The sequence below is a fragment of the Myxine glutinosa genome, chromosome 2 (assembly GCF_964187855.1).
Source record: "Myxine glutinosa chromosome 2, kmMyxGlut1.1, whole genome shotgun sequence".
In the NCBI taxonomy this organism is placed as follows: Eukaryota; Metazoa; Chordata; class Myxini; order Myxiniformes; family Myxinidae; genus Myxine; species Myxine glutinosa.
The window spans coordinates 170,204,116-170,225,748 of record NC_136262.1 but is presented as its reverse complement, the minus strand read 5'-3'; the positions used below and the strand labels follow the sequence as shown (position 1 = coordinate 170,225,748).

General features: G+C 43.7%; 1 protein-coding gene across 1 annotated transcript in view; it reads left to right on the top strand.

The window, feature by feature from the left end:
* Nucleotides 1-21,633, top strand: part of LOC137421085 (pleckstrin homology domain-containing family A member 1) — an 81,860-nt gene that overhangs the window by 27,157 nt on the left and 33,070 nt on the right. Inside the window, exons 8-10 of the mRNA XM_078771916.1 lie at nt 4,550-4,614; nt 4,755-4,818; nt 18,058-18,138. Coding sequence (XP_078628042.1) covers nt 4,550-4,614; nt 4,755-4,818; nt 18,058-18,138 — 210 coding nt within the window. The remainder of the gene's footprint in view (nt 1-4,549; nt 4,615-4,754; nt 4,819-18,057; nt 18,139-21,633) is intronic.

The following is a 21,633-nucleotide window of genomic DNA, read 5'->3' as shown; positions in this document are numbered from 1 at the left end:
TTTAACCAGGGATGAAGTTAAGCTTTTGAAGTTGTTTGAAGCTTTTCAATTCCCATTTTAATAGTAAAACCAGATGTAAAATGACTGTTACATTCCCATTAGGTTCAAACAAGTTATTCCTTCAAAACAGAGTTTGTCCTACATCTCAGAAGACAAGTAGAAGCAGATGAGGACACTTGTATAAATTGCACACAAAATAGAATGGGCAACAATGTCAATCGTCGAAGCTAATGATCGAAGGGGAGGTTGTTGGAAGAACCTGTTCCTTTACTTTGTTGAATTAAAACAATTTTGTTTGATATTGTTATGTTGGTGGGGTAGTGATATGTAGTCAGGTATATTTGTGTCGGTAACATGCTCTGACTGTCGTGAAGAAGAAGAACCACCACCATGTAATAAGTAGAGGACCTGTTTAGCCCGGATGTCGGATTAAGGCGTATCTTCATCCCTATTATGAGGAATGGGGCATGTTAACGAGTTATAGGGATTATGTTAACAACTACCTTGTTAGTCAAACCTCTGTGATCTATCCTATGTCCTTTATGGCACCGCACCATAGACACATGTTAGAATTGCCATTAAACTTCACTAAATAACAATAAAAACCAACCGGAAGCCAGACATCAAGCACTAGGGCTGACAACCCCGACTTGGCAGGCACAGATAGCTCAGGCAGGCCGAGAGCCACGCCCAGAAGGACAGTGATTGGGCGGTAGTTGACCAACGGGAAGGCCGGGGTAGGAAGGGACTCGCTGATTGGCAAGGTTCGACTTATGATGTCAGAAGCGGACTGTGTGTGGATTGGTGGAGATCTTACCAGTGGTGGTCAGGACGAGGCGGAAGAGCTGGTGTTTTTGCCAATGCGGTTGGATAGCAGGCTGCGCGCCTGCCATTCGAGATGGACCGCGAGGTCTTGTTCCCGCCAAGGCAGAAGCCGCGTCTGGACTTCACGATCGGGGCCTGACGATTGCTGACGCACCTAGCGAGTTGAGCTAAGTGCCATAATTACACTATTATTTTCCAGTTCTTGAATTCCCCTCTGTGTGTGTGTACGGTGTCTGTTCTGGGAGTGCTCCATATAGAACTTTATTTTTCGTCGCGTTTTTCTTGTTACCGGCATTCCGTTTTAATAAATCTGTTACTTATTTTTGTACATTTTAAACCTGTTTTTCGTTTGAGTTATTTTCTGTGCAGACTTTGGGACTGCCAGCAGACAACAGCTTAGACCCTTCATTCCTCCTCTTCCCTTTCTTCCTCCGGCGCATATATAAAGTCCGCATTTGATCGTCACCTCGGAGTTAAAGCTTGCTTTGGCCATTTGTGATCTGTGTGGTGTTCACCTGGGGAATTACGTGACAATATTTTACTGTTGGATTGAAAAAAGGTAAAATTTGATGGATATACAAGGGCATTGTTTTTGGTGCAAGCCATTTTGTCATTTGGTGCATTTGTGCTTTTGTTCATATGTGTGTTGTACCATCCACCAAACAGTGATGACTCCATCTACATCTCACTGTCTGATAATATGGACCAACTTCCATCTACTCATCCCAACTCTCTCTTCCTCATATGTGGTGATTTCAATTGTCACCATGCCAGTTGGCTGGGTGTGGGTACCTCTCACCAGCCATGGCACCTCAGCAAAGGACTTCTGTGACTCACTGGGACTGACACAATCTGTCAATTTCCTTCCCGGATCTCAGTCAACGGAGCATCTTCTCTTCTGGACTTGGTTATGACTAACTTCCCTGCAAATGTCTGCTGCATTTCTGCTTCAATCGGTTCATCTGACCATATGCTTGTTAAAGTGGATATCTCTCTGGCCATTCTCGGAGAGCCTCCTCAGCGTCGTCGAGTCTAGCATTTCACTCAGGCCAACTGGCACGGTCTTCAAGCAGCCATCAATCATCTGGACTGGTCTCCCATCTCTACCGCCTCTGACATCAACTCATCCTGGGAAGTTTTCCAAAGTAAATTGCTCTCTCTCATGCATAGATTTATCCCATCTCGTCTTCAGTTGTCATACCCTTCCTCCCATCCATGGTTCACAGAATCTTGTGATGAGGCATTTGCCCAGAAACAACTTGCCTTTGCCTCCTGGAAAGCAAATCCAACGGAAGGAAATCTCATTTCCTTTCACAAAGCCCGAAACAAGTGTGTGTCTGCCCTCAGGAGAGCCAGGAAACAATATCTCTCCTCTCTCAAGACAACTCTCAAACCTGTCTCCCTCTTCCAAATCCTGGTGGCATCTGGTCAAATCTGTTTCTCGCGTTTGTTCCCCCTCCATCCATCCCCTCCCTTACCTCAAACGGCTACACAGCTGACTCCGCTCGTAAAAAAGATGAATGCCTCAACTCTGTGTTTGCCTCTAAATCTTGTGTCCCAAACCCATCTCTGTACCCACGATAGCCAGTCATACCCAGCTGCTCCTGGACTCTGTGTCCTTTTCTCCTGACAAGGTGGAGAAGTTTCTGTCAACCCTCGACTCTGATTCTGCAACTGGACCTGACGGCATCCGCCCATGGGTCCTAAAATCCTGCTCTTCCGCTCTTTCACTCACTCTCTCTGTTCTCTTCGCCCTCTCTTTTGCTCAAGGTCATCTGCCATTAGCTTGGAAATCTGCCAACATCACCGCTTTACACAAAAAAGGCGCGAAAACAGATCCTAGCAACTACAGACCAATCAGCCTTCTCCCAATTATCAGCAAAGTCATGGAATCCATCATTGCTTCGGATATGAAATCCTTCCTCTTCTCCAATGGCTTGATCTCTGGTCATCAATTTGGTTTCAGACCTGGTCACTCTACTCTGTACATGCTGCTTCTGCTTTCTCAACGATGGATGGAGGTCCTCAATGCCAAACAGGAAATTAGAGCTGTCTCCCTTGACATATCACGTGCCTTCGATACGGTCTGGCACCCCGCTCTGCTCACCAAACTCTCCTCCTATGGTATCCATGGAAATCTCCACGCATAGCTTGTGGACTTCCTCTCTAGTCGTGGTCAACGTGTGGCCCTGAATGGGTTTCTCTCATCTCCCCTTCCTGTTCAGGCTGGAGTTCCCCAAAGCAGTGTTCTGGGCCCTGTGCTTTTTCTGGTCTTCATCAATAATCTCTCTGACTCTTGAAAATCCTCTCTACCTCTTTGCTGATGACTCCACTCTCTGCCGCTCCATTCCTCATCCCTCAGATCGGCAGTCTGCAGCCTCCTCACTCTCTGCAGACCTGGACAAAATCAGACATGTCAAACAAGTGGAACATGTCTTTCAATCCTGACAAATCTCACATTCTTACGATGTCTCTCCGAAAAGACCGTCTGGACAACCCTCCCATCTACTTTATGAACAATCCTCTCCAAGAAGTTCTGTCACTCAAGCTTTTGGGTCTCACTATCTGCCATGATCTTTCCTGGGAAAACCACATTTCCAATCTGGCCTCCAAAGCCAGTCGCCGACTGGGCATCCTCCGTCATGCGAAGTCCTCCCTTGGCACAGCTGAGCTCCTCACCACATACAAGGTTTTCATCCGCAGCTCAATGGAATACTGTTCTCCCCTCTGGGCCGGTGCTCCTGCCTCACACCTAGCTCAGCTTCACGCTGTTGAAACCAAAGCTTTCAGAATCATTGGAATCTCCCGCGATGAAGCTAACTCCGAGGGCCTTTCACTACCTCACCGCAGGCACGTTGGTTGTCTTTGTCTTTACCGACTCCTCTCCGGCCTTGCTCCCCCAGCTCTCTCTGGGCTCTGTCCCCCAAATATTCCTTCAGGTCGCACAAGATCTGCCTGCAACCCTCTTATTGTTAAACTGCCAAAATCAAGACTCTCTGCTCACCTTCACTCCTTTATTCCCCTTTTCTCCCGCCTCTGGAACAAACTCCCCCACTCACTTCAATCCCACTTCTCCCTCCAGGTCTTTAAAACAGCTGTTCACCACCATCTCTTATCTTCCCCCATCCAAAACCTTTGTCTTTTCTACCCCCACTAATTTCACCCCAGATCCACCTTTTTGAAATACCAACTTCTTTCCTGGAAGTCCTTGCAGTATCCTTGTGTTTTATACTTCTGCCACCCCCCACCCCCCTTCCCACGCCTCCTCCCCTCAAGCCCTCTCCCTCCCACAGATCTCCCGATGTCCCTGCTGTCAATTGTTGTGTTTGTGCACAACATTTCTATCTACTGCTCCCCTTATTATATGTTTTGTGTGTCTGTTTGATTTTTGTGTGTGATAAATGTTAGCTCTTTCACGAGCCTCGATCCTGTATACAAAAAAAAAAAAGTCTGTACGAAATGCAAGTCCCACCTCCCCCCCCACCCAAAATGTATGTTTCAGAGGCCTGCCGAATTTTGATGCTCTATTTGCATAAGACATTTCAGGATTTTGTTTTAAATCCATATTTGTGTCACTTAAAGCTATAACTTTAAAGAACCGCATCTGTTATTTCGCAAAAAATAGTTTCACATCATTTGAGTTTTCTAAATGAACGATTTGAAATTATCTCCGTTCATGATGACGGTGGACTTGTACATCCTCTACTCTCGTGGTGTACTGCAGGAGAAAGAGCCTATTAAGGTGGTGCAGGTTAAAGACATCAAGAACGCGAAGGAATCGAAAAACGCGTAAGTTTGTTTTCGCGGCGTTGTATTTGATGCAAAAGCTCGGTCGTGGTTACTTATTTTGATGACCCTCATTCTCTATTCAGCCAATGATTGGCAATGTACGTTTTACAGCCTCTAATTGTTTGTACCCTTTGTTGCAGGATGGCAAGCATGCGGGACAACTTGTTTGAAATTATCACCAACAACAGGACTTTTTTGGTTCAGGTACAAGTTTTCGCAACCGCACAAATGCCACAGCATATTCACAGCCTCGCCATCATGAAAATGACATTTCATTTTCAATTGCATTTTGTGCACGAGCCATTGGTAAACATTTGTATTTTGGCAAGCTGTTGGATTGGAGCCTTAAATGAATGATCGTTTTAAGGCCATTTTTCCCCGCTAGAGTGGGGGTTAGCCTTGCGGGCCCCATGACAATCATGGTTCCCTGTTTGAGGCAATGTTTTTTTATGGCCGGATGCCCTTCCTGACGCCATGTTTGAATAACAACGTTAAATTAAAATATATTTTTTATTATTACGTTAAATGGATTACGATTAAAATTTATTTATTAAATGAATATTAAAAAATTATTACGTTAAATTAAAATAAAATTAAAATAACAACGTTAAATAATTAAATAACAACGTTAAATGCAATGATGGTCAGGTTGAAGCTACAGACCTTTGAGGCTTTTACTCGTTTTGGCATTGTATGACGAAAGTGAGCTCTCAGGACGACTTTCAGGTGCAAAGCTGATGCAAGGTATTGTTAGTCACCGGATTCATCCCGGTTATCCAGTCCAAATCCTAACAAACCGTGTCAGTGGTCACGCTGGCCAGCTGATTCGGGCACTCCGAGCAGGGTCTCAGGCCTGCTTTTTTGCTTTAACGTGCTCAGGTGCAATGCTCGAGATTGTAGGGAGAATTGCTGATAAATGCTGTGCGCCCAATCACCCAAATTAGCAATCCGAGCGGTGGCCGATCGGACGCAGGTACATTTTGTGCTGGACAGTGGACACTAATCGCCAATAAACCCAATAGGTCCTTTAACAGATGTTCATAGCCAATGTGGCTTGCAATCAGACACTCAAATCATTCTGAGACCAAGTGATGTTGAGAAAGTGTATTTAACATAGAGTGGGAATGCAAGAAGAAATACAATTATTTATATTCTACAAAACCCATACACATCTCTAGTAATGCAAGGACAGTAGCTCTTATTTATGCATTGTCCTTAAAGACCTCGCATTCATCAGAAGAAATACGAGGAAGAATTTGACAAGACGGAAATACCGCTGCTGCATCTGACAGGATGCAGCGAGAACCAAAGTGAAAAATGTGGCCTGGCGGGAAAACAGTTTGTGCCGCAAGCATTTGAATGACTGTGAGAACCGAGGGATCTCGACTGGAGGATATGTAGTGATAGAGGCCACAGACTCGTCTGTGGTTTGACAGCAACAGGCCTTGAGCTTTTGCCTCGTGGCAGGAGAGGCCACAACTGTTGAGAGCTTTTGATTCCACTGAGTGCAGGAGATGCAGATGTGATAACAGGGGTGTCAGCCCAAAGGGGAGAGCTGTAATCCAATGAGCAATGGACAAAGGCCTTCGTTGACTGTGTAGTTCTGATTTTTCAAGAAATGATGGAGCATCCCCAATTTTTGACTGAATGCTGGCTTTTCTGTATGGTCAGCCCAGTAGAGAGGTCATGATTGATGATGAGGCCTGACTGATTAAAGGAATTAAACCTCTTCCAGTGGTTGACGATGGAAATGGATCGGAAGGTTAGTTTGATCATTCTGTAGCGATAGGGTGTGAAACATTTGCCAAGATTGAAACATTTCAGTATTAAGATCAACATGCAATTGATTCAAGCCTGGCGTTGGCTTAGCGGTTAGGGTGCCGGCTTGGGATCCTAGGATCCTGGGTTCGAATCCCGGTCGATCGCTGAATTAACGCCAGGGGGGTTGACTCAGCCTGTCATCCTTCCGAGGTCGGCAAATTGAGTACCAGCTTGCTGGGATGAATGATCACGGTGTGTACCCCGATTCAGAATAGGCACACTGTATCCCTGCACATCGTAAGAGCGTGACCAAGGGTTGGCGTCAGGAAGGGCATCCGGCCATAAAAACATTGCCTCAAACAGGGAACCATGATTGTCATGGGGCCCGCAAGGCTAACCCCCACTCTAGTGGGGAAAAATGGCCTTAAAACGATCATTCATTCATGCAATTGATTCCAGATCAGCAGAGAATGACACAGCTGCTGCCCATCTGTCAGGTGGATGGTGTACTGTGTGATACAATGTGGAATTATCTGCAAAAAAGAATAGAGGATTTTCCAGAGTATCAGGGGAGGTTGTTGATGTAGATGAAGAATGAGACTGGGCCGAGCATACTATTTTGTGGCACTCGAGCAGCCATGGAGAATGGAGTGGGAGATCCATTGATAGCAACATGTTGACTGTGCAGGTAGAGAAAGGCATAAAGCCAGTAATGCAGGTGGCCTTGATGCTGCAGGCAATAATCTTGCCTGACAGAGCACAATGCCACTCTCGAATGCCCACAAAGTCCAGGTAGACGTGAGATGGTGACCTAACCATCCAGGTAGACCTCACCTATTTGACATTTACGGGCTCCGGCCATTGTTCAGAGAAAGCCGCAGCACATTCAGAGTTGTTAGCAGGACCAGCATCCAATGGCAAAAGTGGTTGAATTATCACCAGTGGAAAAAAAAATTAATGTACACTTTTCTTCTTGGAGTTAAATTCTTTATTTATATATATATATATATATATATATATATATATATATATATATATATATATATATATATGTATATATATATATACACACACACACAACTGTGAGATATAGCGGAAACTCCACAATATAGGCAGGGGGCCTCATTTGCATTAAATAAATAATCGGAAGAAATTAAATAAGTAGCGGACGTAGCTTCGAGACGATTGATCTTTAATTTTCAGACAAGCTTTCAGCCAACAAAGGCCGCCTTCTCAGTCTACAAGAACAGTAGGCATGATGAGAAGTCATTGGTATGATGTTGATATATGAATAAAATGCATACAAAAAGACATATTGTTAACGCTCACTCACCTTCCTCAATTTAAATGAAAGTGAGCTTACATTACAGTTGGTACTGCTCAAGCGCACATATATAAACACAAACGAGCACATATTCATATACTGCTCATATTTGTATAAATACACTGCCTACATTTGTTAACTACATGTATAAAGGTAAAAAGGATGAAAAAATAGTGAATGAGTTACGGTGAATGAGTTGATTGAGTTGAGGTGGATTGAATGAGTTGGAACATTCGTTAATCGTCAACATTTATTCCATGAGGGAACTTTGTCTGAGGTTTGTGTATCCAAAAAGACTCACGTCTCAGAATTGTGGTGTGTGATCGATTTGTAATTGATTCGATGGCAGATTTGAATATCGTCTATAGAGTGATTCGGTTGGTTAAAATGTATGGTGTAAGGTAGAGATTTTCCCTTATTGTTGTGAAGGTTACTGATCTCTGACCGTGTGTTATTAAAGAGTGTGTAGAGTGTTTTCAGTTTTTCCAACATATTGTTTGGTGCACTTTTGACAAGTGATTAGGTGTATGACCTGTTGGAAAAATCAGATCTACAACATTGTCCCAATAAAACCACCTTTAGAGGCCATTTTTCCCCGCAAAGCGGGGGTTGGCCTTTTTCGGGAACCGTGGTTGTTGTTGTTTTTCGGTCCCCTTTTTGAAGCAATGTTTTACGGCCAGATGCCCTTCCTGACGCCAACCCTTTTTGCCACCTTTAACGACAAACAGGGAATTACCAGTGAACTGGTACTCAATTAGCCGACCTCGGAAGGATGACAGGCTGAGTCAACCCCCCTGGCGTTAATTCAGCAATCGACCGGGATTCGAACCCAGGATCCTAGGATCCTAAGCCGGCACCCTAGCCGCTAGCCCAACACCAGGGACTTGGTAGGGTGTCCAGGGTGTCCACACCAACACCAGGGTGTCCCAATGGTAGGTTTAATTCAGTATCGATCTCCAGCAACACCTGTAAGAAATCAACAAGCATTGTATCAGTATACCGTAATCATAGAAGTAACAATGGATTAGCAATTAGTGCAAGCAAGCCTGGAACATCTAGCAATACGCACCATTCGAGTATGCACTACCACACAGAATAAATGTCACAGGAATGTGTCGGAGCGATGTCTGTCCGAGTTCTTATGGAAGCCCCTCAGTGGTCGGAGACAGCATAGCACCTGGGTTCAACTTAGACACAATTTCATTACATGACCTATGTAGATTTACAGTCCATATAGGTGGTGATGGGAAACTTTTGTCCGGTGCTAGAACTGCAGAATTTGTTTCCTTCTAATAAATGGTTGTGAATAATACATTTGCTTGCTGTGCATTTATGGAAGCCTGGAATCTTAGTTTCTTTGCTGTGGGGCTGTAGGTGCTTTGCTTTTACTGAAAGGTCCGAGTGTCAGACCATGTTGAAATGATGTCAGTGGAGGTTGAGGAAATGTGGTGCAGAGTGTTTCTGACTGATGGAGGAGAGGAGGGAGGGGCCTTATTCAAAATACCTGGCAATTGGGATGAGGTAGGGAAGTAGGTGGTTACCAGTGGGACACGGTTAGTTGCAGGTTTGGGTTTGTAAGTCAGAAGGTCTGCTCTCGGTATGCGTTTTGCTCGGTTTATTGCTTCTTTCACAGAGTGAGGGTCATAATGTCTTGCAATGAAGTGTGTTTCTAATGGTGAGAGAAGATTCTTCTGCCATTTTTGTTGAGCTCATGCGTCTTACTCTGAGTGCTTGACTGTATGGTTAGGATGAGATGAAGAAGGGAGAAGGTAAGAGTGAGTGTCTGTTGGTTTGGTGTATAGTTCTGTTTCGAGTCTGTTATTTTGAAGTATGAGTGATGTGTCTAGAAAGTGAACTTCGGACTGTGAGCTGTCGAATGTAAACTTGATGGTCGGATGAATCAAATTTAATTTATTTTGGAATTGTATGAGACTACGGGGGGATTTTGACCAGATGAACTGGGATGTCATCAATATAACGTACCCAGGATTTTTCCAAGATGCCGTGATGAGGTTGTGCATTGATCTTGGCCTCTATCATTCCCATGAAGATGTTGGCGTACGATGGTGCAACAGGTGTACCCATAGCGGTGCCCTGAGTTTGAATGTAATGTCGTCAGTTGAATTGGAAATTATTCAATTTGAGTGTCAGTTCCAATAGGTGTATAAGGTCTTGGCTCCATGGGATTTGGACTTGTCGTGTATCCAGTGCTTTGCGGCATGCAGACAGGCCTTCTGAATGTGGAATATTTGTGTGGAGGGACGTAACATCTGCCGTGGCGAAAATTATTCGGGATTTGAAAGGTGAGTATGTTTTGTTCAATCCTCGGATCTGAGTCAGAAAACTGGTTGTGTCCTTAAGGTACGAGGGGAGAATCATGACTAATCGAGTAATCGGTAGTCGACATAATGACAACGGCAGAACGTTTATCTGCTGGCTTTATGACTAAGTCTTCATTATGTTGGAGATTGTGGAGTGCTCGTCGCTCTGCCTTTGTAAGATTGTCCTTATGTCTGGAAGAATTGTATTTTTGCGCCACATTTTCAATTTAATTGCTCGCATGTTCCATATAGACATGTAGATATGGATTGTCAACACGTGGTTTCCCAGGTGCTTTTTGGTTTGGGTAATGTAAGGTAAAATACACAAGGTAAACAATCCAGGTAGACCAATTGTATCTGGCTGCGCATGTCCAACTGTTCTGAGATCAAAATTTGATGACCGTTATTTACGTACTCTCAGAATTTGATCTCGGAATCAAAACTGAAAACGCACTCTACACGCTCTTTAATGACACACGGTCAGAGATCAGTAACTTTCACACCAATCAGGGAAAATCTCGACCTTACACTATACATTTTAACCAACTGGATCACTCTATAAACGATATACAAATCTCTGCCATCCAATCGGCTACAAATCGATTACACACCACAATTATGAAACGTGAATCTTTTTTGATACACAAACTGCGGACAACATTCCCTCATGGCATAAATTTTGACGATTAATGGATGTTCCAACTCATTCACCGTGGCTCATTCACTTTTCTTTTTTTCATCCCTTTTACATCCCTTTTTTTTCATAAACATATTTTTACCTTTATATATGACATTAACAAATGTAGGCAGTGTATTTACATAAATATAAACAGTATGTGAGTATGTGTTTATATATGTGCGCGTGTACAGTACCAACTGTAACATAGGCTCACTTTTTGTTTAAATTGAGGTTGGTGAGTGAGCGTTAACGAGATCTCTTCTTTTTGTATGTATTTCATTCATATATCAACATCATAACAATGACATATATGCATGCCTGCTGTTCTTGTAGGCTGAGAAGAAAGCCTGTGTTGGCCGAAAGCTTGTCCGAAAATTAAAGATCAATCGTCTTGAAGCTACGTCCGCTACTTATTTAATTTCTTCCGATTATATATATATATATATATATATATATATATATATATATATATATATATATATATATATATATACTATATATATACTATATATATAGTATATATACTATATATATACCTCTCAGACAACTACTATATATATAAAAACACATATATATTTATATATACTCTTGTATATAACATACAACAAACAACATGCATTTTAAAGGCCATTTTCCCTGCTAGAGCGGGGGTTAGCCTTGCGGTCACCATGACAATCTTCTCCATTTTGCCCGATTTTCTGCATCTCTCCTCGTTAACCCCCTTGCCCGCATTTCTTCTTCCACCATCTTTAGCCAAGTCTTTCTCGGTCTTCCCCGTCTTCTACTTCCTTCTACATTCATTTCCATCACTCTTCTCAACCAGTCACTTTCATCCTTCCTCAACACATGACCAAACCATCTCAACCTGTTCCTCTTCACAGCATCAATCACAGGCTCTATTCCCATCATCTTTCGCAATTCATCATTTGTCTTCCTCTCTCTCAACGATACTCCGCACATCCGTCGAACCATTCACATTTCCACCCTTTCCAACCTTCGTTGCTGCTCTACGTTCATTACCCATGTCTCGCTCCCATAAATCATAACACTTCTCACACATGCAGCAAACACCTTTCCCTTCAGCTTCAACGACACTCACCTCATCATCAGCACGCCACTCAATTCCCGAAACTTCTTCCATGCACATCTCACTCGAGCAACCGTTGCCGAGTCTGATCCACCTTCTCCATTGAGCATGTCTCTGAGGTAGCAAAATGTTTTCACACCTTCCACCTTCACGCCGTCTCCAAGATCCAACTCAACATTTCCTCCATCTGCAGCTCCCTCTGTGCACACCTTACATTTGAATGTAGCTGCCACACTGGTTAATGACCCTCTCAGACAACTACATTTTTGATGAACCCACTCAGCGCACATTGTACACTGAACGGAGTTCACTACGACACCCTTTCTACACACAGCACAGGGCCACTTCCCAGTTCTTTCCACCTCACCACATGCTTTACCACTTGCCAACACCTTCGTCTTTCCGATATTCACCTTCAGACCTTTTGTCTCCATACATTCCTTCCACGTGTTCATCTTTTCCTTCAATCCATCCATACTTTCCGCAATCAACACCAGATCATCTGCATACAACAACTCCCACGGTAAACCCTCCTTTACGTTCTGAGCCAGCACCTCCATCACAGCTACAAATAGTAGTGGACTTAGTAACGACCCCTGATGCACTCCCACCTTCACCTCAAACTCACCACTGTTCCTGTCCTTCGTCCTTGCAGCTGTGCGCGCTCTTTTGTACATTGCCATCACTACTCTGATCAACCATTCCTCCACTCCTAACTTCCTCAATGCCCATGTCAATACTTTGCGTGGAACCCGATCGAATGCTTTCTCCAGATCAACAAACCCAAGAAACAACTTCTTCCTCTTCTCCATGTACTTCTCCTGCAACTGCCTCACAATGAAAAGCGCATCTGTCATTGCTCTTCCTGGCATGAATCCAAACTGCATTTCGTCGATCTTCACTTTCTTCCTTATCCTCCTCTCCAACACCCTTTCCAATACCTTCATTCCATGCTCCAATAACTTTATCGCTCGGTATGAGCCACACTCCAGAGGGTCACCTTTCCCCTTGTATAGAGGGACGAGGGTACTCAGTTCCCAATCCACTGGAATGCGGCCTTCTTTCACCACCAGATTACAGATCTCTGTCATTCTCTTCACACCCAAACTTCCTGCTGCCTTCAACATATCTCCCACAACTCCCGTCGGCCCTCCCGCTTTTCTACCCTTCATTGCTTTTATCGCTTCCTCAACTTCCTTCTCAGTTATCTTCTCTGCCGGTCCTAAAACTGGGTTACTCTCGATGTTGCCATCCCATTCATTCTCTGTATTTAACAGCATTTCCATATATCTTTTCCATCTTCCTTTAATTCCATCTGGGTCGACAACGATTTGGCCCACTTCATCCTTCAAGCAACTCACCCCCATCACATCACACCTCTCTTTCGCTATCTGCTTTGCAATCCTGAATCCTGCTTTCTGACCCTCTTCCGAATCCAAGCGTTCTCCGAACATTTTCCTACATGCCTCCTGGGCCTTTGCTACCTCTTTCTTTGCAGCCTATCTGGCTGCCTTATAACTTTCATGCTCTGCTGTTTCTGCTCCCGTACCCTTCGCCTTCTGCCACTCCTTGAACTTCTTCCTCTTCTCGTCAATCCTCTTTCCAACTTCATCATCCCACCACCATGTTTCCGAGTGCCTCGGTGGACCTTTTGTCCATCCACATACCTCACCAACGGCTCCCAACAGACTAGCTTTCATTGACATCCAACCACTTTCAAGCTCAACCACATCATCCTCGACCCTACTCAGCCTCTCTTTTAATGCCTCCCTTACTGTCACCTCTTTCAACCTCCACACCTTCATTCTCGGTTGGTACTTCACCCGCCGAGCTCTCCTCGCACCTTTCACCCTTACGTCGCAGACAACCAAGTGGTGCTGTGAAACAGCCTCCTCCCCCGGGATCACCTTTGTGTCCCGGAGGTGCCCCCTATCTCGCCTACGCACCATCAGGTAGTCAACGGTTGTCGTCGACCCACCTGACGTGTATGTAGCAAGCTTATTATCCTCTTTCTGGAACTGAGTATTACAAATCAACAAATCAGCTCCATCAGCAAACTCCAAAATCCTTTCACCTTCTCCATTTCTCACACCATATCCGTAACCCCCATGAACTCCATCAAAACCATCCATACTCCTTCCCACATGTCCATTTAGGTCTCCTCCTACCACAACAACTTCCTCATCTTTCACGTTTTCCATCGGCTTCTCTATCGCACACCAGACATCACACATCACACATCGCACATCGCTCCGACCAACCTGCGGAGCATATCCCGAGATGACGTTCACCAAGAGCTTTCCAATCATCATTTTCACCATCAACCTATCACTCACTCTAGTCACACTCACCACACTGTCTACAAACTCCTCAGAAAACAGGACACCAACACCATTCACGCCCCCCAGGCACCCTTGCCACACAAACTTGTATTTCTGTCCCTGCGTACCCTTCACCATTCTCACACCACTTCCCTTCCATCTCATCGCTTGCACACAACATATGTCCACTCTTCTTCTGACCAATACTTCCACCACTTCTCCTGATCTCCCTGTCATTGTCCCTACATTCCATGTCCCAAACCTCAGAAACCGATCTCCACTTCGGGCTGTACCCTGCCCACATGTAGTTATAATTGTCATGGTTCTCTTTTTGAGGCAATGTTTTTATGGCCGGATGCCCTTCCTGACGCCAACCCTCTTAGTCGCCTCTTACAACACGCAGGGATACGGCGTATCTATTCTTATCCAGGGTACACACTGGGAAACGTTTAAAACATTGAAATTCTGGGGGGGGGGGGGGGGGGGGTGGCGTCAGCATCACGGCTGCGGTTTAAACATTTAAAAAAATATTTAAACAAAACCATGAAAAACAATCTGGGAAAAGTCTCTAAGTGAGAACGTGGATTTGAGAAAGCAGGAACAGAGGTGAAAGAAAAACGGGATATAGGGGGCGGGGCACAAGTCGAGACGCGGAGGCCGCACGAGACACCAGGCCGCACGAGGCGCACGAGGCGCGAACAAAGAAACGACTAATTACACACAAATTTGCAACAACTACAAAACCAAAACCAAATAGAAACACACAATAACACATACACAACAAAATACGCAGCGGAAATTTGACAAAGAAACGAACGGGAAAACACTCAAACTTTGATGCCGTGGAGAGATCGAAGCAAGCCTCGTCGCTCGAGGGACTGGAAGTACGTCGGCTTTGTATATATAGATATATTTGTATATATATATATATATATATATATATATATATATATATATATATATATATATACATATATATATATATATGTATATATATATATAATCGTTAGATTAAATAAGACGGGGACGTAGCTTCAGGATGTCGATCTTTAATTGTCGACAAGCTTTCGACCAACAAAGGTCTTCTTCTGAGTCCTCAACGGAAGTTGAACTTGGGGCCGACGAAGAAGACCTTTGTTGGTCGAAAGCTTGTCGACAATTAAAAATCGACATCCTGAAGCTACGTCCGCGTCTTATTTAATCTAACGATTATTTATTCAATGCAAATGAGACGCCCTGCTCGTACTGTGGAGTTTCTACTATTTCTTACAGTTTTATATATATATATATATATATATATATATATATATATATATATATATATATATATATATATATATAAATAAATCATTTATTTTGTATAGCGCTTTTCATGAAGCCCAAAGGCGCTTTGACAGAGTGCAAAACATAATGCATAAGAAAACATGAAAACAACAATTGCAAAAAGACAAGAATCAATAGGGAAATATTTAAAGCAAAAGGAGGGAGAAGGAGAAGTGATAGTCAGGGGTTAAATGCTGTGGGTTGAATGTTGAATGCAGTGCTGAACAGGTGGGTCTTGAGTGATGTTTTGAATGTGGTGAGTGAGGAGGAGTCTCTGATGGTGTGAGGTAGTGAGTTCCAGAGGGTGGGAGCAGCGATGGAGAAGGCCCTGTCCCCCCAGGATCTGAATTTGGTCCGGATGGGGGGGGGGGGTCAGGAGGTTGGTACCAGCAGAGCGGAGGTTGTGGGTGGGAGTGTGTCTGGAGAGGAGGTCAGCCAGGTAGGATGGGGCCAGGTTATGGAGGGCTTTGTAGGTCAAGAGGAGGATTTTGTACTGGATTCTCTGGGAGATGGGGAGCCAGTGAAGCTTGTAAAGGACGGGGGTGATGTGGTCATGGGTCCGGGAATGGGTGAGTAGACGGGCAGCGGAGTTCTGAATGTATTGGAGTTTATTGGTGATTGTTGAGGGTGAACCATAGAGGAGGCTATTGCAGTAGTCCAGACGGGAGGTGATGAAGGCGTGGATGAGGGTTTCTGCAGCCGTGGAGGAGAGGGATGAGCGGAGATGGGCGATGTTTTTCAGGTGAAAGAAGGCTGTCTTTGTGATCTGTTTAGTGTATTTGTCGAAGGAGAGGGTTTGGTCAAAGATGACGCCAAGATTCCGGATGAGAGGGGAGGTGGATACTGGGATACCGTCGATGTTGAGGGCAAAGTTATGGGTGGATTTTGTGAGCGTTTTTGGGCCAATGATGATTATTTCAGATTTATCACAGTTAAGTTTGAGGAATTTGATTTGAAGCCAGGATTTTATTTCAGAGATGCAGTTTGTCAGGATAGAGTGGGTGTCGGTGGAGACGGACTTGGTGGAGATGAAAAGCTGGATGTCATCGGCGAAGCAGTGGAATTGGAGACCATGACGGCGGATTAAGTGACCGAGGGGGGGGACAGGTAAAGGATGAAGAGGAGGGGGCCAAAAACTGAACCTTGGGGGACACCTTGGGGGAGGGGAGCAGTGGGGGATTTGCAGTTATTGATGGAGATGAACTGGCGTCTGTCAGAGAGGTATGATTTAATCCAAGAGAGGGCAGTGCCGGTAACGTTAAAGGTGGATTCAAGTCGGGTGAGGAGGATGGTGTGATCGATGGTGTCAAAGGCAGCGCTGAGGTCGAGGAGGACGAGAATGTTGAGGTTGCCAGCGTCAGAGGAGAGGAGAAGGTCATTGGTGATTTTGAGGAGAGCAGTTTCAGTACTGTGGTTGGAGCGGAATCCGGATTGGAATGTTTCATACAGGTTATTGGCAGAGAGGTGATGTTTGAGTTGCGCGGCTACAGCGCGTTCCAAAACTTTTGACAGAAAGGGTAGGTTGGAGATGGGTCTGAAGTTATTTAGGGTGTCAGGGTTTAGACCAGGTTTTTTTAGAATGGGGGTAACAGCAGCAATTTTGAGGGATGGTGGGACGATGCCTGTAGACAGGGAGGAGTTTATTGTTGCAATGATAAGTGGAGAGAGAGCAGGGAGGGAGGCCTTGACAAAGCTGGAGGGGATGGGGTCAAGAGTGCAGGTGGCAGTTTTCAATCCTATGAGGAGTTCAGAGAGGTCAGTAGGGGAGACGGGGGAGAATTGAGACGGGGGAAAGCAGGATAAGGGGGGGCAGGTGGTTGGAGGGGAAGCGGGTGCGGCGGTGGTCAAGCTGTTGTAGATGTTGTCAATTTTGCGTTGGAAGAAAGAAAGGAAGGAGATGCAGTTGTCTACTGTGAATGACTGGGTGGTGGTGTCCAGGGGGCAGAGGAGTTTGTTTATTGTCGAGAAGAGTGCTTTTGGGTTTCCGGAGCCAGAGTGGATAATTTGAGAGTAGTAGGCAGAGCGGGCGTGGGAGAGGGCATCTTTGTAGTGTTGTAGGTGGTCCTTGTAGGCTTGGGAGTGAACTGAGACCTGTTTTATTGCGGAGTTTTTCAAGTTGGCGAGCACGAGTTTTCATCAGGCTGAGTTCAGGGGTAAACCAGGGAGCAGAATGGGTGAAAGAAACTGTTTTGGTTTTTACAGGCGCAAGCTGGTCAAGGCAGGAGGAGAGAGTGTGGTTGTAGTAAAAATATATATATAATATATATGTTTTGGAACAAAACTTCTGGTTATGATTTTTTAGCCTTGCCATCATTGAAAGGTTGTACCTTTATAGTAAGAAGTAAATGTCATTGAATGCATTCATTTACAGAGAACCACCAGTTTGTTTTTCTCGGATGAACCCATGTTACTGTAGGGACTGTACTTCAAACTTGGTGTGCAACATAAGCCTGCACACACCTTTTAAGCTGACAACAAATACACTTCATAGAAGCACATGATGCCCGATTGAAAAAATATTTTGCAACAATAGGATCTAAAATGTCTTTAAATATGAGAAATGAAGATAAAAGTAGCGCATGTGGCTTTTCTATTCCAACTCTGGCTTGTATCCCACTGGTACGTAGGCGGATAGCCCATTGGAAATGCAGAACTGGATTGGTGCCATCAATTCGACGTGCAAAGGCCTCGGTTTGATGTCGTTTATGGTGAGTGCGGATACCAGTCGAGGTTGCTGCTGCTTGGTTGAAGCAGCATGTGCGGTTAGATTTCCAAATGATTTTGAACAGAATTTTGACGCTCATTTGGGAATAGTAATAGTACATACAACTTGACTACAAAGTAAAATTATCGGTGAATATTTTGCTCCATATTGCGGGGATAGCAGCTCGGCAAGCTACTGCAACTTGATTTCATGAAGCCAACATATTTCCTTCTTGTGAAACAAGTTTGAAAAGAATATTTTTGTCTTGATGTCTGCGAGACTGGTTGAATTGAGCTGGTAGATTTTTGTAAGCTTCACGATCCATTATTCAGCTATTGTACGGTTTTGAGTCCTATTGGTCAAAAAATGTGTCACTTTGCTGCTGGTATCTACCAAGAGTCTATGTACATGAAGTTTTAACTCCAGGAATAATATTCCAGAAAATAAGATTTCGGGAGTGGACATGTTTGTTTATTTTTACCCTCGCCAGAGGAGAGGGTATTGCATTTGAGTCCATTTGTCCGTTTGTCTGTTTGTTTGTCCGCACAGAATAAATATGATTTTCTCTGCAACCGTTGGTCCGATTGACAGTAAATTTTCACCATAGGTGCAACTCCACCTGTATAATTTTTTAATTGTAATTATGACGTCATGGGTCACGTGGTTCGGCCGCCATCTTGGAAAAATCGAAAAACTTTGCACCTCTTTATCTCGGAAAGCGCTGAATAGCAAAAATTGAGACATGGCTCATTGGAAAGAACTATCCACAGGGAATAAAATGTTAATGATGATGTCATAGGTGCCTCCATTATGACGTCATAATTCGACAAGTACAATACTTCATCCTATCAAGATGAAATTTTTTGAGCACCATGTAGGCATAAACTGGTGGAGAAAAAAAAAAATGACGTCATCGTTCACGTGGTTCGGCCGCCATATTTGTTTTAACACAAAAGCCTTAAAAACCACTTAAAATACATCCTGGTGAGGGTTTGCAATCTCTGATTGCTCTTTCTTGTCTTATGTTGCATTCACATCAAAACCTTAATCTTATGTTGCATTCACATCGTAACCTTAATCTTATGTTGCATTCACATCGTAACCCTAATCTTATGTTGCATTCACATCGTAACCTTAATCTTATGTTGCATTCACATCGTAACCTTAATCTTATGTTGCATTTACATCGTAACCTTAATCTTATGTTGCATTCACATCGTAACCTTAATCTTATGTTGCATTCACATCGTAACCTTAATTTACCTGCATTTAATCGCCCGAGTGAAGAACCCATCCTTGCGGATGGCTGAATGCCTGCAGAATTGGTGTATGTTATTAGCACGTTCACCACACAGCCCGAGATGGGAATTTGCAATCACTTCTGTCTGTCTGCCTAGGCTCTGGGGCATAACCTTTTAAGCAGTGAAGCCACTTCAATATTTGGCTATGTCCTTCCTCCATCCGTCTGTCAAAAATGAAGAACTTTTCTAATCCACCGTGTTTAATTCTAAAGGGTTCTAAAGCGTAATTCTAAAGGATTCTAAAGGGTGATTCTAAAGGGTTCAACAGGGTAATCGTAATGAGTTCCAAAGGGTGGTAATTCTAATGGGTTCTAAAGGGTAATTATATGGTTCTAAAGAGTAATTATTTAGGGTATCATTCGTTTCTAGGCTTTGCCTACCTCGTATGAAAAATGCCAAACTGAACCGTTTCCTTCGGCCACTCCTTTTTTTTTTTTTATGGCTCCGCCGATGAAGGTGCCGGAGACATTACGTTTTCAGGTTGTCCGTCCATGATAGGTTTTCGTTTCCGCGATAACTCGAGAATGGCCAAAGGGATCTTAGTCAAACTTGGCACAGGTATGTATAATGAGGTAAAGATTAACTTATTATATTTTGGGGTCAAGAGGTCAAAGGTCAAAGATCGAAGTCTGTAATAGGTCTTTAACTCGAGAATGGCTGAAGTGATCTAATTCAAACTTTGTACAGGTATGTATAATGATGTAAAGATTAAATGATTCGATTTTTGTGATCCTGAGGTCAAAGGCCAAAGGTCAGAGGTAATGTCAGGTAAAAATGTGAGAACTTGTGAACAGCTGAAGGGATTGAAATTAAAACTTGGTGCAGGTATGTATTATAATGTAAACATGAACTGATTAAATTTTGGGGTCAAAGGTCAGAGGTCATGTCAAGTAAAAATGTGCTAACTTAGGCACAGCTGAATGGATTGAAATCAAACTTGATACAAGTATTATAATGTAATAATGTGGGCGGAGGCATATCAGTCGATATCGTGATGTCGAAGAGTGCCATTGTAGTTTATTTATTTATTTTTTGCTGTTTGAGATTTTGACAAAATTTTGAACAAACCTTTATTATTGAGAATATGGAAAAAGCTAATTAAACATATTTAATTATGAAATCATTGGGTAAAATGTTAAAGAGCAGTCACAGTGAGCAGAAATATGCCTTATCAGCCTTTCTGTCGCTGTGCTGCGCGAGACAGCCGGATTTTGTAATCGCTTCTATGTTTCTTTATTTATTTACCATTAAGCTTCAGTGTCTATCCAAGCCATAACTTTGTGCAATTTAAGCTTTTGTCATCAACTTTTCAACAAACATTTATTATGAGAATTTGGAGAACCTCGATAGAGCGCATTCCTCTGCCAGGCTGAACAGTTTACAGTTTTGTATCCCACTGATAGCCTGGATCTGCATCCGGGCATTAACCAAAATCTTGTCAGCTTGTACTTGTCATACACCCAACCTGTCGAACAAGTTTTGTCCAAATCAGTCCATAACTTTGAAATATCCTGCTCACAAATAGGAGAGCAGACAAACAGGAAAGATATCATGCACAGCATGATGCTTGTGAAATCCAAATTAACAATAGTTGCCATGGAAACAGCAATTTGGTAGTTTGGAAAATTTTGACCTATCAAGTGTTTTACATGATGGAATGTTGAGCATAACAAACTTGGTTGATACATTTTTTAATTGGGCCTAATAGGTGTTTTATATGTTTTGGATGCTATTGACCTTGACCTTTGACTAATTTTTAGCTCACCTGGAATGAAGTTCAGGGGAGCTTATGCGATGGCGCGTCGTCAGTCCGTCCATCAGTGGTCCGTCCAAAAAACACTTGAAACTTCTTCGATGAAACCGGTGATGGGATAGCGACCAAATTTGGCACAAATGGTAATTGTTGTGTTGTGACTAAAGTTTGTTCACGGCATTAAAAAAAAATCGGGGTCTAAGGCGGTCCACCGGGGGTCAAAGTGGATCTAGACTTGACCCCCTCCCCCTCCCCCAAAATAGGAATTAGCTTTTCTCTCTGAAACTACACACTATTTCGATGAAACTTGACCACAACCTTTATCACCCGTGATGTACCAAAGTTTGTTCACGGCATTAATTTTTTTTTGCCCCTTTGAGGGTCTATGGGGGTGGGGAAAGGGGTGTGGGGTGGGGGGGGGGGTCAAAGTGGGTCCAGGTTTGAC